General features: G+C 39.1%; 1 protein-coding gene across 1 annotated transcript; it reads right to left on the reverse strand.

Moving 5' to 3' along the window:
* Positions 1-2,408: 2,408 nt before the first annotated feature.
* fxn (frataxin) lies at positions 2,409-12,266 on the reverse strand. Its single transcript, XM_042420120.1, has 6 exons — positions 12,009-12,266; positions 11,821-11,889; positions 9,571-9,662; positions 9,352-9,472; positions 3,245-3,342; positions 2,409-2,738 (listed from the first exon to the last, which is right to left on the reverse strand). Exons 1-6 carry the CDS (start codon positions 12,114-12,116, stop codon positions 2,600-2,602), a joined length of 627 nt encoding a protein of 208 aa, XP_042276054.1. The 5' UTR covers positions 12,117-12,266; the 3' UTR covers positions 2,409-2,599.
* Between the last annotated feature and the right edge of the window lie 5,272 nt (positions 12,267-17,538).

Raw genomic sequence — 17,538 nt, forward strand, 5'->3', positions numbered from 1 at the left:
CAAAAGACAGATGACTTCACCTCCTCAGAATTGACAGGATTCATTTCTTACTACTGAGAGAGACTGAGCTGCATTCTATTAAAAGACTGAGTCAATGTTCATTTTTTCCAGGAGAGAAAAATTGCATGGCTTGATCTACAACTGATACAGATAAAGATCTGATAGATTGGTTAACGTGGATAGGGATACGCACAGTCAGCTGATTGAGTTGGAAGTGGTGAAAAATTACAAATAAGAGAGCAAACACCTGAAAAATCTTTGATCAGACTTTCACGATCGGTTTCTACTTCTTTGTACGACTTGAGCTAGTCTTCTTTTACAGGACCTACTATTTTCCTGTCCCAAAGTTTGTTCTTTCCTTGAAAACAGTAACAAATAATTACACAATAAATCTATTTCCTCAGAATCAGCAAGAGTTTGTGAAACTGCTCACTTAGCTGCTGAAATATTTATCCAATAATGGTGATATTTCACATCATTCCCTCCATCTTGCATGTTCTTCTTCTCAGGATGTACTGAGCAGTCTAACAGCGGTCTGCAGCCGTGATAAATAAACCAGTCTGACTTCACAGTCAAATTCCCTTAGATCAATGGTTCCTACAGCAAGTGTACTGTGTTGTGCTAATGATGTAATTACAGCATTTTATGTTAGCCTTAAAATATTTATTGTATTTTGGATTAACTAATTAGTGAGCAAAATTATGTCCAGTGTAAAAACACAAACTTTGTTGTAGAGGCAGGACAGAACATTTAAATGGGTGCAATTGAAGTACAATCACAATCATAATTTTATATGTTCAACATGTAGGATCTAAGACAGTCTGACGCTCGGACACACATTCCCGTTCACTTGTAGAAAGTGTGTCCAAACGTTTGGCTGGTACTATATATTTACAGTAATACAGTATGATCAATAAATAATGGATATAATATCATAAGGAATCATTCTCTGCATCATTCACAAATCATATAATGTGAATATAAGTCATGAACTTTACTGAGAATTAGTTTGACAGCATCACAATGTTCTGATAACCTTAACATGATGCATTGCCTCATTAGTGTAGCTTTCATTCTGAATGCTGAGACCAAGCCTGAATATAAAGGTTTTGTGCAATAAGTTATGTAATGTATGTAAATGTACAAATGCAAAATATAACATGACTGTCATATTGTGTATGTATATGTGGCTTAATAGCTTTTTATGCCAGTCATGTTACGACAAATATGGTTAGGTCAATTCAACATATTATTTAATTACGTAGACTGAGTATGGCTGAGTGAAAGTCCTCAGTTTCTCCTGTCTGCTGCTAAAGTTACCTGGATGAAGCACAGTCAGAGGACATTACAGGAAAGCATTTCAATAGTTTTATTGATGAATTCACAGAATTGGCATTGGTTGTATGGAGTGGTGGTAGTGCCTGGCTGTAGAATACATGTAGAGATCAATGAGTGAATAGGAAAGTGGTTTCAGATTTTTGGACGCCACAGGAAATTATGTTTAGGTGAGCCAATCATAGAGCTTAGACCACCGTGACACAACACAGCTGTAGTTTGCAAGTTCACATCTGTCAAAATTGGCTTTTCAATGTTCTGCCACTCTGCACATTCATAAGACCAGTTTGTTAAATAGTTTCCTGACTACTTCTGCTGCATGCTCTGCTGAAAGAAACAAGTTCCCTGAAAATCAAGGTGCTTATTATTATTAGCATTTGTATCATCTGTGAGTAAAGTGTGACAGAGTGCTCTGTCAATGCTAAATAACTCAAATATAACTTAACTGAAAGACTTGGCTGATAGTGGATGAGTTCAAAGAGAACATGTACATTCTGAAATTAGCTAAACTGTTGCAGCAAATAGCTGCTAGCTATTTAAGTACAGTATTTACATTAACATTAGCATTGAAATCCATTTCTCTAAACACAGCTCTCATGGGTGTTGCTGGAATACCAATCATAGTTCACTGGATGCTACATCATGCATCTCTGTTTTGAACTGCGCTGAGATCAAAGCTCACTAATGTCTTAAAGGTCTCCAGCACTGTGAAGTAGGGCTGTAGTCTCCTGGTCGAATAGTTGGTCGATATGCTCTCGTCCGACTAAATTCTCATTGGTCGAATAATCTCTGTGTTACTTTCATAAAGAGAAAAGTGCTACATCAGTAGCCTTCCAGGATTAATCCATTATTTCCTGCGGCGGGAGGGACAGACTAACAAATTACCTGTGAAAACGGGGGTGTCACTAGCATGTTAAAATGCTGACTGCAGTGGAAGCAGGATCATGTGTTCATTGATTGGACAGTGTGGGACACTGAGGACAATGAGGAGATACAGTATATAGGAAGGCCCAGTGGCTGAATTCTACTGTACAACTGTATATGTAAGTTTTCCAATATATAATGAGAATGTGTTGTTATCACCATGAAATACAAATCTTTAATACATAATTCATAATTCATAACATAGATAATAAACAGTTCACTAATATAGATCTGTGTCATTATATGCAAGTACTCTCTTCATAAATTATACATAAACACTGTGCTCTGTGGCTTCCATGAATCACAGCAGCAGGCAGGGGTCGCTGGCAGGCCTGGCGTATCAGGAAAAGGGCAGGTCACAGAGGTCCATCTTGGTATTGAAGATGATAGAAAACTCTTTAGATAGCAGCTGGTGGAGGCTGATGCCATCGTGACTGTATACCCAGTGTTTGCCTGTCCAGTCGTAGCGCTTCGGTCCACTGCAAAAACAAGAGATACAAAGTCAACAGAGTGTAACAGTACTTTGAACCAGATTCTTATGTTAGCATATTGTTCAATATGCTAGGGTGAGGCCTATAATTAATGCGTTTCATTCATAAAGGGTATATTCTAATATATAACATGTATATATTCATTCATAGTCTTTGAAAGTATGTTTTAGCCATGGCCTGCTTTGCCTAATAATGACAGGGAAACAATTAGAAGAGGAAAATGTCTCAGCCTGTCTACAATCCACAGCTGCTGTGCACAAACACATGGATCTGTGTGGACACAGAGCAGAAGTGACAGCCTGCACTGCTCTGTGTGTTTAAGCAAAGCAGAGCAGCTGTAGAGGACAGAAGATGTTAGTGTTGTAGAGGCACTTTGTCCTAAGAGGGCAGGTGTGGTGCATTTTATTTTATAATACTATACATAGGTCTATCTAATAAAGGTGATGTTTCCTCACTCATCAGTGTGAGGGTGTGGTATGGCTCTCCGGTCTCACCTGGTTGGAGACGACAGCCAGATCTGTCTGTTTGGTGTCTGTTTGTTGATGACGTAGGTCCCATGGTCTCCGCCCACCTTCACTGTCACCACACCGCTCTGAACAAAGACCAACAAAGACACATTTCAGTGACACCTGGAACACAATAAACCACTTCAGTCACAAAAAAGCATTTTTTTTAAAGTTAAAAGCTGTTGCATGTTCCATCTGAAGATTGATGAATGTGTAAAGAAAGACATACAATGTCATGATGGTGGACATGCTGTCCAACAGTGCTTATTTAAGCAGTGGATACTTGATTCACTCTTAGTTTATGATTAGTGTTGAAACCATTCGTCCATTGTCAGTGATTTTGATGAGTAGTTATCAAGCAAACATTTCAAACATTCTCTGGTTCAAACTTTTTAAATGTGAGGATTTGATGTTTTTCTCGGATTTATGTCATTGTACATGGAATATCTTTGGGTTTTGAACCGTTGGTCGGACAAAACAAGATAACACTCAGAAATGAATTCTGATCGATGGGGTCAAAGGTCATCGACCAGGAGTCAGTGAACAGCGGGAGAAAGATCAAGGAGAACATTCACATCTGACACCAGAGACCATCTTTATATAGAGACAGATGTTACCATCTCCCGCCATAAACACCTGTTATCATGTGACCAGGATCCCGTACTTAACTCCATTAACTAATAAGGGCCAAATGCGTTGAAAGCTCCAGAAAAGCCTAGTGAGTGACAGTTAACACCCAGAACGGTGTGGCATGTTTTGATCAGATTAGTAACCATTCATTTTATTATCAGATTATTTTCTTAATTAATTGTTTTGTCTGTAAATGCCCATCATGAGTTCTCAGAGTCCATGGTGTCATCTTCAGATTTCTTGTACTATTGTACAAACAACTGTCAAAATAGTTGGCAATTCATTTTCTCTTGATTGACTAATTGTTTAAGCTCTAATGACAGTAGCATCTCTCTAGCAAGATAATTACCCAACCCAACAACAACCCAACTCTGCTTTCTGTATGGTTCACCTTTATAGAACGAGGCCCTGCCCACTTTAAACTAGTGAAAAGAGCACAGCGGAGAACACAAATATAGAAATCTATTAGAAGGAATAACCAAAAAATGTTAACTTTGGCAACTAAGTAAGAAGCTGATTGAGAGAATGGAGGTTTTTAAGCATCTAGTTCACTGAAGTCACTTGGGTAAATCAGTCAAAGATTGCAGGATAGATATTTAAGTTGAAAACAAAAAGCACAAGGACGTGAAGAGTTGGCTGCTGCTTCTTGATCATTCCCTAAAGATCGACTCCAGCGCCCCTCTGCAGTGTGCAGTACTGTCCCTGGCTCCTCTCTAGCCAGCCGAGTTAAAGCTCTCTTCATCCTGCAGTGTGTGTGTGTGCGTGTGTGTGTACGTGTGTGTGTACGTGTGTGTGCGTGTGTGTGTGCGTGTGTGTGTGTGTGTGTGTGAGTTGTTTATGGCCCCATATGTCACTGCAGGCAGTTGAAAAAAGGGGGTCAGCTGCCAAGATTGGAACACTGGCCAATCAGTCAGAGCCAGCAGAGACAGCCGCTGTCCAACCAACGATTTAAAGAAAAATACACACACACACACACACAGCTGCTTATTTATCACCCTCTCATGGACCACCGACAGGGTGGAAGAAGATGTTACAGAGAGAATAGGTAGAGAGAGGGATGATCTTTGTGGAGGGGATGTCCCAGAGGAAATCGACAGACAAGACAGACAGGAGGACAGCACAGTGTGATGAGAAAAGTGCGAAACAGAAAAGAAAGCGCACACAGACGTACACAGTCCGAGTCTGTCTGAATTACTGTGTGGATGACACATGCTCGTGTGTGTAGCATCATCCTTCTCTGATAGATCAGGCAACCAGTCATCCAGACAGCTGCCACATCAACAGCAGCTGTTATCAAGTCTGGGTGTGACAGTGCAGAGCATCAATAAAGGCAGACTGACACACACACACACACACACACAGAGCACATCACAGTTACCCGCTAGTGATATGTCAATGTGAGCAGGAGATGACACACTCCAATATAGCATCAGCATGTAGGATTCATTTCCAGTAAGAATTTAATGAAGCTAGTGGAGTTCTGGTAGCCAAATGGGTAAGATACATACCTGTATGGTATATATCTTAACCACAGCCTCCACGCTTCGATTCCAGCCTGTGCAAAGGAAAGTGCCTATTTTACAATTAGCCATGGTTGTGTACAGCGAGGACACCAAGTTTCTGGGACCAGTGTTTATCCATCTGTATGCGTGTTAACACAACATAAACTTGCTCACTTGCTTACAGTTGAAGAAACATGAGCAAATTCTCACCTGATTCGTTCACACACAGAAATCACAAAGGGGGTTAAGTGTCCCTGCTGAGTGTATCTGAACTGTCTGTCACTGTTCTGAAGCTGGTGCTGGGAATGCGCCAATCATCTGGGGGCGCACAAAGGAGTTTCAGTAATATGATGTATTAACCATGAATTATTTGGATGTCAAAGTTGAAGTTTAGTCTTGTTTTCATAGTTTGGGCCATCATTCCTATCAGTTATAATTACTGTTTACTGGCAGCTGGAAATATGACATCACTGCTACCCTCACCAGTCCAACATGTTGTAATAATTGATAGGAATAAAAATAAACCCCATCCTAGTAAGAAAACTGAAACCTGCTCCAACTGTGTCAGAATGTTTCCTGGTCCTCAGTTCCAGTCCGTCTGTCTTCTCTGATAGGTCAGAGTAGGTCACACACTGTTTCAACTACAGAATTTACAGTTTCTAAGCCGCCTGCCTGATTAACTCTGCTGTCTGCCAACAAGAGCAGTAGACTGGAAGAGTGTCAATTCTTGTGGGCAAGAAATCAATAAGGCACCAGAGCCCAGCAGCAACACAACAGGCCGCGGCTCAAACAGCTTCATGCAGTACAGACAGGTAATGGGCCGTGCAAGAAGCTTAGCAAAGAAGCTTACACTAAAAGTCTGTGTGACGGAAGGAGCGCCTATAAAGGATGATGAGGATCTATTAAGAGAGCAGGACTGAAAGGAGAATGAGATAATGGACAGCACGGTGGTATGAAGTACCTCATTTATAATTGCATAAGTTAGAGTGGATTGGTTACTATTGTCCTACTCCAAAAGTATATCGTTCTCTATATCTCTATCGTTTATATCGTTGTGACGCAAATCACGCTCTTTACCGCAATATTTTTGGAGTCTGTCCATCATTTGTGTGGATTACACTGATAAATGACTCTTCTTGGCTTTTTACTCGCTAAGCTTTTATTGCACTTACAGTAACGTGATGAGTTTAGTTGTCGTCGACTCTCCGCCGCTGTCTGTCTCTCCTCTGCTGCGCTGCACACACGCGGAGGATTCAGCCCCGCTGCCCTGAGACAGAGCAGAGAAGCAGCGAGATGGCGACCATATATGACAGCAAATTGCAGTAGAGACTGTCTTTATTTATATTATTTACTAAATGTGTGCGCGTTTGTCTCTGCTGCTTTTTGCTGTCATTTACGGTCACACTACTCTCCTCAGCTCTCTATGGTTCACCGTGGACGGAGCTGAGCCCTCCCGTGTGTGCAGGTGAAACAGGTGAAGTACGCCAGTTGATGAAAACTACATTTGTTACGTTACTGTAAGTGCAATAAAAGCTTTGGACCTACTACGACCTACCTACTATTACCATGAGACAGTACCAATGTCTGGTGGTAATACTAGGTCGTTTCTAATGACCTTGTTAGACGTGCACTTCACTCTGTACATGTGTGAAAAATGTTTCACATCAGCATTATGTCTGACAAAGAGTCTTTTCTGTAAACTCTGGGCAGCACCTTGACTAGAACAGCTGGGGTGTGCTCTTTTCTAGGATGAAGATAAACTGGTTTGTGCACACTGAGGTTTCCCCTAAAAATCTTAAAATCCTTAACCTAGAGTTTGGTATATTAGAATTTTTTTTTAGTGCTCTGGATAAGAAGTTTGCCATGCACCCCTTTAGTTATAGAAGTAGCAATCCCAATGATGAAGTATTGAGGACATTTATTTATTTATCATCTGTTATTACTTATCAAAAGACTAAAACTACTAACACTGCATGTTCATTTTTGTTACCATGTTAATAAAATCTAACCTGCAACAGCAATTTATAAGATAAAACCTTCCCAAATGATGTAAAATCATGATTTTCAGGGTATATTAACTGTATCCACTATTTCAATACAGCCAAGTAATGTGAACAGGCACACTGAGTGCAACACTCCTGGTTTAACTTCTTATTATGACAGGAAGATGTTAATGACAACTTGTTGGTGAACAGCTCCCCTTAGTGGACAATCACACTCTCTACAACGGATTCATTTGACCTGCACTAAACTCCATTACACTGTCACCTGGCTACGTTTTGGTTTTGGTTTTGATTTTACTCAGACCACATTCCAAAAGTGAAAGGGGGCTTTGTGTCACAGTGACTTCATTTAGAGGAGGCCGGGAATCCAGCTAACAACAGTTAGCAGAGCGGCAAATAACAAAACACTGATGCAGTGTACTTCGCCATATATTGTTAAAATGACGGTTATGGGACGCACTCCAGTAAAGTGATTTCTTAAATGTCATATAAACGAGGAACCTGGTTTGTGTAATCAGGGTAGAGGATTAGAGAAACCTGGTTTCACAGCTAGATTTCTCCCGGTGAATGCTGATTTCTCAGCCGTGTAGACACATAACCTGTTTTCTAAATGGGCTTTTTACATGTGAGCATGTGCAAGACAAAAGGAAAGTGTTTCTGTTTCTGACAGCAGAGCAGCTGGAAGGACGGGAGAGATCATTGCACATGGACATGCCATCCATCTTTTACTACAGTGCAGGTAAATGCAGTCAGGGCCCTCTAAGATGAATTACAATCTAACTATCTTACTGATAGCCTGCAGCTGCATTATTTTGAGACACCATGGCCACTGCCGGAGTCAGCGATGATGGAGAAACAATGCAAGTGGAAAATCCTCCTGCTTCCTTGAAGTCACTGATGTGGCAACATTTTGCCTTTCCTGTGAGTTGTGTTACACTTTTTTAGGCTATGCTGTACACTTCAGTAAAGTTGGAATTATACTGACAGAACTTTGTGGATCAATAACTCATAAATGAAATGAAGGTAGACAACGAGCTACAACCTCATTTTCATCACAATGAGCCGTCCTCTGGGCGTCTCCATGTACAGGCGGCTGTGAGACGAGTGTGCAGGGACCGTCTACAAAGTGCAATACAAGTTAAACTTAAATTTAGTTTCAGAAACTCAAGCTGTTGTTCTAAAGTGGCCTTGTGCCATCTAGTGGCTCTTCTTTTTGTTTTTGTTTAACAGTTTGCTCCCAATTGACTGGTGAAATAAGTTATTGTTATTACATTTTAAATAATGAATTTAAATTTGACCATATAGCCTTAGTGTGGCGGTTATATCACACTTGATACCATGTATCTGTGTATCATGTATCATTTTAAAGAAGAATTTGAAAATGTAAATGACAGTTGTCAGAGAATAAAAGCAACAATCAACAATAGTCTAACGATGGCAGAGCTGTCAGTGCCAGAAAGAAAAATGTTTACATCGAAAATCAAATTGTGACCTTAAAATTGAAAGTCAAACTGAATGGTGACACCCCTACTCAAGCTGTGCTTTTTGGTGAAGTGCTGCTCATCAAACACTCTCCCTCTACCCGTCCTCCCAGCCGCACAGCTGCTGCTGAAGACAAAGTTGCTGGCGGCTCCATCCGTCAACAGACGCTTCAGCTGGGTTTAAAATAATTCCTTCAGCACTAACGTTGACTGAAAATGTTCCCCGTTCACTACACTCAACAGTGGATTATCCAAAGTGAATCCCAGTTGTCTCTGATGAAAGTTTGTGAAACTACCCAGTGTAAAACCCACAGACACAATTTGGCGATGAATCCGTTTACGTAGCTGTACAGATGTGACAATGAGCCTGTTACCTTGTTTCAGGTGATCAAAGAAATCATTAGTCGATACAAACAAACTACATTCTGAGATCAGAGATGCTCCAGCTTAACAGGGAACAGGAAGACTGATTGACTTACAGAGAAGACAACATCATAGTCTGCTCCAGTGAATGGTTCCTCCATCAGGTCTTCAAAGTAATCAGCCAGAGCTTCCAGCGTCTCATCAGCCAGCTTCTCGTAGGCCGCCTCTGACAGCTCACTTTTACACATTGACACAAAGTTACAGATTCATTTAACCCTTCAACACCAGCTATTGATGCTTTTTCTTAGAGAGAGAGAGAGATAATTGGGGGTTACCTGATCTGCACAGGGGTGGGTTCTTCCAGTCTTGGTGATGTCAGATAGATGTTTCTCCTCCACCTGTCACCATCACCTCTGCTCTCTACCCACTGAGACACAAACACTGAGGTCAGATACCACGCACAATACACCAGGGATTCATTATTATATTATTCGTCATTTCTTAATCACTTCCTAGGATGAATCCTGGAGAGAAATGTGTGATTCCATGCCAATTATATTGTAGGTACCCACTCGTTTACATGAGTTTCTACAATGAAAGAAGCTGCATTGTTGTGTTGAGTTCATCAGCAGATTTCAAAACCAGCTAACATCTTAACTATTGGACAAACTAACAGATCTATTTAAAGTAAATACTAATTCATTATTGGAAACTTTATTCCATCCTTATTTGTTGAAACGTATGTTAGCCCGTAAATTACACCTTCACTAAAAGATAACTCAGCTGACCTGCCATGTACTGACCAATAGAAGTTTACCAATGAATTCATTCACCTTTGTGAACACTTTTTATTTAAGTTGGACTCATAGGGTACGCAACTTTACTACCCACATTTTAGGCACTTAAACTTAAACACTTTGGATAACAACTCCAACACATCCTCCCTCAATTCCACCCTGCTGTCTCCCACATCTACAGCTTCCACCCAAGCAGCATCCTCTGGGACTGAAATATGAAGCCAACTGCAGTTCCTCCAATGACCACTTGAGGCTGACTCGAAATAGACCCCCATGTTAAAATCCTCGTAAAGTTTACAGAAATTACAGATAAATATCAGTTCAGTTCTAAGATGTGCATATAGTGAACTTTTTTTTGCAATGTACATCTCCAGTAGCTTCAAATTTCCACATCACACTTGTGAGAGTTGCATACTGGACCAAGACCAGCTTCCAAAATAGTTGTGATGTCACAAATCATGCTCATAGACCCGCCCCTTTCACTTAGAGAAACTTTCCACTATCAGCAGATGAATGTCAAAACAAACTCTGCACATATATCATTCTGCACAGTGAAGCTCAAACATTCAACTGTAGGAACAAGAAGTGAAATGCATTTTTGAGTGGAGGGGGGCTTTAAGAGAGTCCACCCTGAGTAAAGGAAGTGAAATGCTTTTGGATTTTTAAGCCCCTTATCCACTACAGGGTACCAATTCACCTTATTTGGTTTTTCATTAGGCAAAATTTGTAAGTAGTAGCTAGTACCTGGTATCTGGTACCTACTTTTTTGGTATCACCTCTGTCGAGGTTCCACCTTATTCAAAGCCTCGGCTGGCTTGTCAGTCCCAGTACAAGATCCAGTTCATAATATAACGTTAATTTCCGTAAGTTACATTTCACTCAACTCCCAGCAGCCAAATAGAGTGACAGGGGACCCATGAAGGGGGTACCAAGGGGGTGGAATCAACGACAATACAGACAGGCCACAGTGCTGTTTGCTACAGTCCAAACATAAACAACGCTCCATGAGATATCCCACAATAGAAAAACACCAAACATACAAACACACAAACGCAGCCCCCTACGCACAAGACACAAATCTACATCTAACGTTACATCCATTAGTGCCAAACACTGAACATTTGATCCAGTTCATAAACTCATAACTTAGTCTGCAATCTATATAGAGAAAAGTCTGCTGAATTTATCTGTCAGATGTTACTTTTCTCCTCCCATCCCATGCTTTAGAGAGATATCTTATAATCTACCTAGAAATTGTGGATGCGGTGGATGCACAGCAGGCTGCTAACATCAGCTAGCTCAACCTCTTCAACTAACGTTACACTGACGTCAGCTGACGTTAGTTGTGGAGTCTCTGGCTGTTTTATTAGAGAATTTCATTAGTTTGGGCAAACTTTCCTTAAACTGGACATCTTCCTTCTTCCTCTTTCTCTTCTCAAATGCAATTTAAAAACGCTTGATTACTTTAGACAGATTATTATTCGTTTGGATTGACAAGAAAGGAACATGATTTATATATTACAACAAAAAAGAAAACACAAATTCATGAAACCCTTTGGTGGACGAGGCCCCAGGTAATTGCCTACCTGACCTATAACTTATGACAAAACCACCTACCGCCAAACTGAAGCTGGTATGCAGAGTTTCTCTACTTTTTGCCTTTTTCTGCCATGTTGTGTGCTGATACTGTGTCAAGTGTTCATGGATTTTCTGTTATTTGAATGTTGCCCAAACAAAATGTAAAAGCCCATAAAAGTCCTTGTGAATGCTTCAGGAGGCAGAACTTACGTTATGTGGAACCTGGCAGGTATGTTTAGTTACCGGACGAAGCCCCGTCAGATGAGACAAGCCCCGGAGCTGAAACATTAAATTCCGTTATTATACAAGTGTTATCAGAGCTATCTGATGTAACAACCAGCGTACTAACTGAAACTCTTAGCTAACGTTAGCTACATTACGATTGTGCCATCAGCTACCTGGTTAGAGAGCTTCCCGAGTCTCTGCGCAGTCACCATGTTGAGCTGTGTGTGTGCCAGGAGACATATGTGAGAATAAATACACGGTGTTTTGCTAAAGAAGAGCATCTTCGTGTTCAACGGACACACTGTTTCAGTTTGTGACACACACCGGTGTCCTGTGTGTCTTCTTCCTCCTGTTCATTAACTACCGTTACAGGTGCATACTGCCACCTGCTGTACCGGCGTGTGTTTCCATGTCTCAGTTTAGAAATGTTCCATTTGGAGCATTTTTTTAAAAAAATTGACAGACGTTCATCATTTACATAGAAATGTGCATTCTTGTGCAATTCAAAATGCTGTTGTGCAAAACATAATTATAGGCCTATGTCAAATAAATAAAATATAAGAAGTATGTAAAATAATAAAAACAATAAATAAATATTTGACACTTATAAAATCCTTACAACATAATCAAATAATATCCAAAAACAATAAGTAAAAAATAATAACAGTGAAGGACAACATAAAGTTAATCAAGGGACACAGAAAATAATTCTTCATAATACATCGACTTGTACTTACAGTTTTCTCTTAAAGTATCCATGTACAAATGAAATTCATCCAGAAAAACATTTATGTTTGGGAACGACTTATGTTTGTTCAGTTCAATAGTAAATTCTGCCATTAACAAAAGAATTCTCATACAATCCTCTCATGTTTTATATTCCACTCGACTTTTTCAAAAGACATAATTAATATATGATAATAATATAAGTAAATTATTACTTTGAATCCAGTACTGATGGGTAAGAAATCTAATATCAAAATCCACAATAATAAGAATTTTTCTCTGAATGTTTTTTATCAAAACATCACCCCTGTCCAATAGAAAAAAATAAAATCCATTGAAGTTATACACAGTTATTTATCTAACTGTCTGTAAGAATATACAATATATCAAAAAACTAATAGTATGAGTCTCACGGACAGACAGAGCTTAAGCAGGAGCTAGCTTGGATAGGGACTTTAACCTCGCCAGCATTGCAAACACACTTACTTTAGGCATCCTGCAGAGACAGTGACAACACAGTGAAGATAGGAGCAGGTGAAAATATAATCCAGTTTAATTAAGTTTTAATTTAACCACCACTTCACTTCAGCAACAACAGAACATTATCATCTTTACAAAGGAAAGAATCATAGCAGGACTGTTGCTGTGAGTCCTTCTTATCTCATTGTTTCACTTATTTTACATCGAATGTTCTTCATATGTAAAAATTCCTGATCATTTATTAATAAACATTAAACATATTCATTCACTTACAAGTTACTCTAGTGATATCTATTTTTTCATGTTCAGATTAACCTGCTTGGAGGTCCCCTGGAAAAAAAATAAGCTTCTGGGCCCCATTAACCCTCTGTTCTATAAATTGCATACAGTTTTTCTATGACTCCAGATTTGCTGAGTGAAAGCACAAATTAATTTAGAACTATGCAACATGTAAGCACAAAACTGAAATAATAACAAGATTTTGACATAAGGCCCCTCTTCACCACAGATAATAGAGCAGGACCCACTTTAAGGTCCCTGTGATGTCATCTTGGTAACTCAGCCTTGACTGTAACAACGTCCTCTATCTGACTTTTTGTGATGTTTGTATATATGTAGCGTATTGTATGTCTGTCTGACCGTCTGTATCCAGGCTATTTAACTCCCAACAGTGTTGTTTTGTGAATGAAGCAAAGATCTGACGGGAACTGACATGAACATACAATTCCTGTTTTGTTGTTTTTTCAAGTGAGAGATTTCTGGATTCGTGTTTTTCTCAGCGCTCTTCTCCTTCTCTTTCATGTGGGCTTGGTTGGAAAAATATGATGTCATGTACTTCCATGCACCAATAAGAATTTAGCTACAGTTGTGGGATTGTTTGCTTATGTTGCCAGAACACTGTCAACCAAACCCTCACCCTGCAGATGGAGAGGTTATAGTTTTTGAGTGTTCATTTCTTAATAAATAATAACTTTTTGTGCTTTTTTTAGTTATAAATATTCAATGTTATTGATTAAAAAAAAAGTTTCCAGCTTTAAAACAGTCAGTGGTAAATTAATGAATAATTAATGCCATCATTAAAAGCACATCTTTAAACAGTTTTAAAGAAGTAAATATTTGAGGATTATTCAGCAGTATATCTGAACAGCAACAAACATAATGAAGTCATGTAAAGCCTTAACTTAACATCAACTATTATTAACAGTGTGAGGATAACACAGTAATCATGATGCTGTAGGGGAAATCCCATAGTTCTAGCAGAATTTTCTTAAAGCAGGTGTAAGATACTGCACTTTCTTGTACATTCCCTCCATCCTTAATGACAGTACTGCAACAGGATACATGAATCCAGCTATGTTACACATAATCTCTGCTAATTCATGTAAACTCAGTGTGTTAAAACAGAGGATAGGGATGCATGTGTAATGTCAGCCCAGCTAACACCTGACATGAATCTGCTCTACAGCCGTCCTACCAGGGCTTAGCCAATCAGTCGACTCTCAACTGGTGAGATGTGTTGAACCAGCATCTGATTGGCTGGCAGCTTCTCTGGTGAGGGCCCTGCACTGAGAGATCAGTGGAGGATTTCTGACTAAGACCTCTGCTGAGGAAATCCATTGGACAAGATGTGGAGAAGAGGAGGGAGAGTGAAAGCTGTGTAATCTCATTTGAAGTGAAACTTTCACCAACCTGCAACTGTCATTCATTGATTAGATTGATCTGTGCTTAAGCGCTGATCCTTGGTTCACAGGGTGAGATGATATCCCACACCAGGATTCCTGCAGGATTCTATCAACTTTATTTCAGAAGACCTTAATATTCTGTATCTTAATGTGTATCTCATTTACTACAAACAGGTTTATATTCAAGTGTTAGTGTTTTGGAATTTCTGTATATTTTTAATCACCTCCACTTCCAGACAGCCTTTGATTTTCATTAATTCCAGTCCTTTCAGTAAGTGCAAAATGATTTTAAAAGTCTGCATGGCATTACCACACACTGATAATATAAACCTGAAAAATCTTAATATATATGTAAGGAATATGTCACTGGTGGTAAACTGGTTAAACATGCAGAATTATAGTTATAGTCCTTTTAAAATGAACATACTTTAGTTATTGAAATGTGTTAAACTATAAATAGAAACAAGAAGAAGAACCAGAGCAGGACTGGATTAACCTGTCATGGGTCCCTGGTGCAAGTCCTGCATGAGTCCCTCTCTCTGTGCATTGTGGTTGTATTAGTTACTAATAAGTTTAGGAATACACACAATACAAGCACAGTATGGACTCAAATAATAAAGTCCTTTCAACCATATTGATTTCAGTTTTTGGGTCACTTGGGGGTCGCACAACAAGCTGCAAACACAACATTGTCAAGTTATTCACTTCTAAAACAGTTAATGGCAAATATATGTTGTTTGGTGCTGAGCAGGTAGTGAACACTGGGTTTATCAGAGCTTTCTCTTGCTGCTGCCAGAGAGCAGAGTGATGAGAGCACTGAGACTGAACCAGAACAGTAAAGTTGTGGGCTGTAAAACCAACACTGTAGAGCTGAGGGGAACTGCTGTCAGCGATAGTTTTCCATGAGTCTCTCACTACAAGCACTGCTACATTACATATAGTCATGTGATCTACTGTTAATATAAAAAATAGAGTAGCGTATAATATAGTAGTGTACACTAGTATAGTAGTGTAGCTTAGGAGCAGGTTGGGAATAAAAATAAAATAATAATAAAATAAATAAAATAAAAACTGACAAACCGAAACAGCCCAATGTCACAACTAACCAGGATTAACAAGTAAACAGAGACTGCATTTCTTAAATGTTGCATTTTAACAATACATGAAATAGAAACGCCTGTGCAGTGTTGTATAAATAATAATATATATTATTATAATAATATAATGATATGTAATAATAATAATACATTTAATTTGTACTGCATTTCTCATTCATAGTGAAACTTAAAGTGCTATGCTATTAATAACATAGAACGCACAACATAAAGAAAATAGTAATAAGAGGTAAGATGAAAAAGCCTTTCTGAGGGTGCTGGTGGAGATTTGTGGTGTGATCCGTTCCTGTAGGTAGGGAGGCACATGACCATTGATGGATTTGTGTATGAGTAGCAGGACCTTGTAGTGAACCCTGAAGGAGACAGGGAGCCAGTGCAATGAAAATACAATTGGTGTTTGTGTTTTCACACTCTCATCAGGATCCTGACAGCGCCGCTCTGAGTGTACTGGAGCTTCTGGATGCTCCTGCCAGGGATCACTGTGAAGAGCACAATGCAGTAGTCCAGTCTAGAGGAGATAAAGGCATGGATGAGTTTCTCTGCATCTGACAGGGATAGAGAAGGCTGCAGAAAGAGGTTTTACACAGATGTCTTATATGGTCATCAAATGTCAGCTGAAGTGATTATAACATTACTGTGTAATGTTATAATTGTTATTTGCACTGTGCCAGATCAGATTCTACTGTGATTTTATAACTGTAGTTTGTGAAGTTGTGAAGTCCACGACAGCACAACCACACCGAAATATCATAAACAGTTCCATGAGGGGTTCCATCTGCTTAGTTATACACTGTTCAGGTATTTGTATTTTTCACATGCCACTTTCTACAGTAATTATCAGTAAGATTAGAATTCAAACTGAACCATACGGCTATGAATAAAGCACCAAACATAAGCCTACTGTAATTCATTTGAATAGCTTTTCTTTGGGTAAAGGTTCATTAGCATATTATTACTTGAAGTGGTTTTTGCTGGGCTCAGTGTGTGGGACTCAGTTGGTATTCCAGCTGTGCTGTTGAGCAACTGTTAGAGATCTGATCGTGTTCAACAAAGCTTATAATACGGCATCATTGATGCCTCTATTAATGTAATCAATAATCTATGAACACTGAAACAAAGCCATGCCACATGGAACTGTCACATCAGGTGCATGTTACAGATGACACGTGGAGGCTTCACAGGTCAGATATACTCAGGATCAACTGCTGACTGACATGAACCCTCGTTCTTAAGTGTCAAGGCCAACATTGTGTTTACTTATCCTAAAGATGTTCCTGAGAAATACAGACATTGGAAAGGTTGTAGGGTGACCCAAATCCAGGTGTTTCTATGGAAAACATTAATTGGTTGTTTGAAGAACTGTATTTAAAGTTTTTTATTTCAAAATGTCCTCTTGTGGTAAAAAGTCACATATCCTGAAGTTAAGTGTTGATATTTATGTAGGTTTACTATGTTTAGGAGAGATTATATTTTGAGGTGTTTTTTTTTAAGACTAATAGTTTATGTTGATATAAAAATTCTGAATTAGATTTATAGAGTTCCCACAGGACACTCTCTCACATAAGGGTTTAAAAAGTTTTCTCAGTATTATTATTTAAGCCATAAAATGAGTAGAAGCTGAGATTGAAATGTTATTATATGTATATTTTTACTCATTAATGATACATTCAATTCAAGGTTAAGATTTATCAAAATTGTAA

This window comes from Thunnus maccoyii, chromosome 9 (assembly GCF_910596095.1).
Source record: "Thunnus maccoyii chromosome 9, fThuMac1.1, whole genome shotgun sequence".
In the NCBI taxonomy this organism is placed as follows: Eukaryota; Metazoa; Chordata; class Actinopteri; order Scombriformes; family Scombridae; genus Thunnus; species Thunnus maccoyii.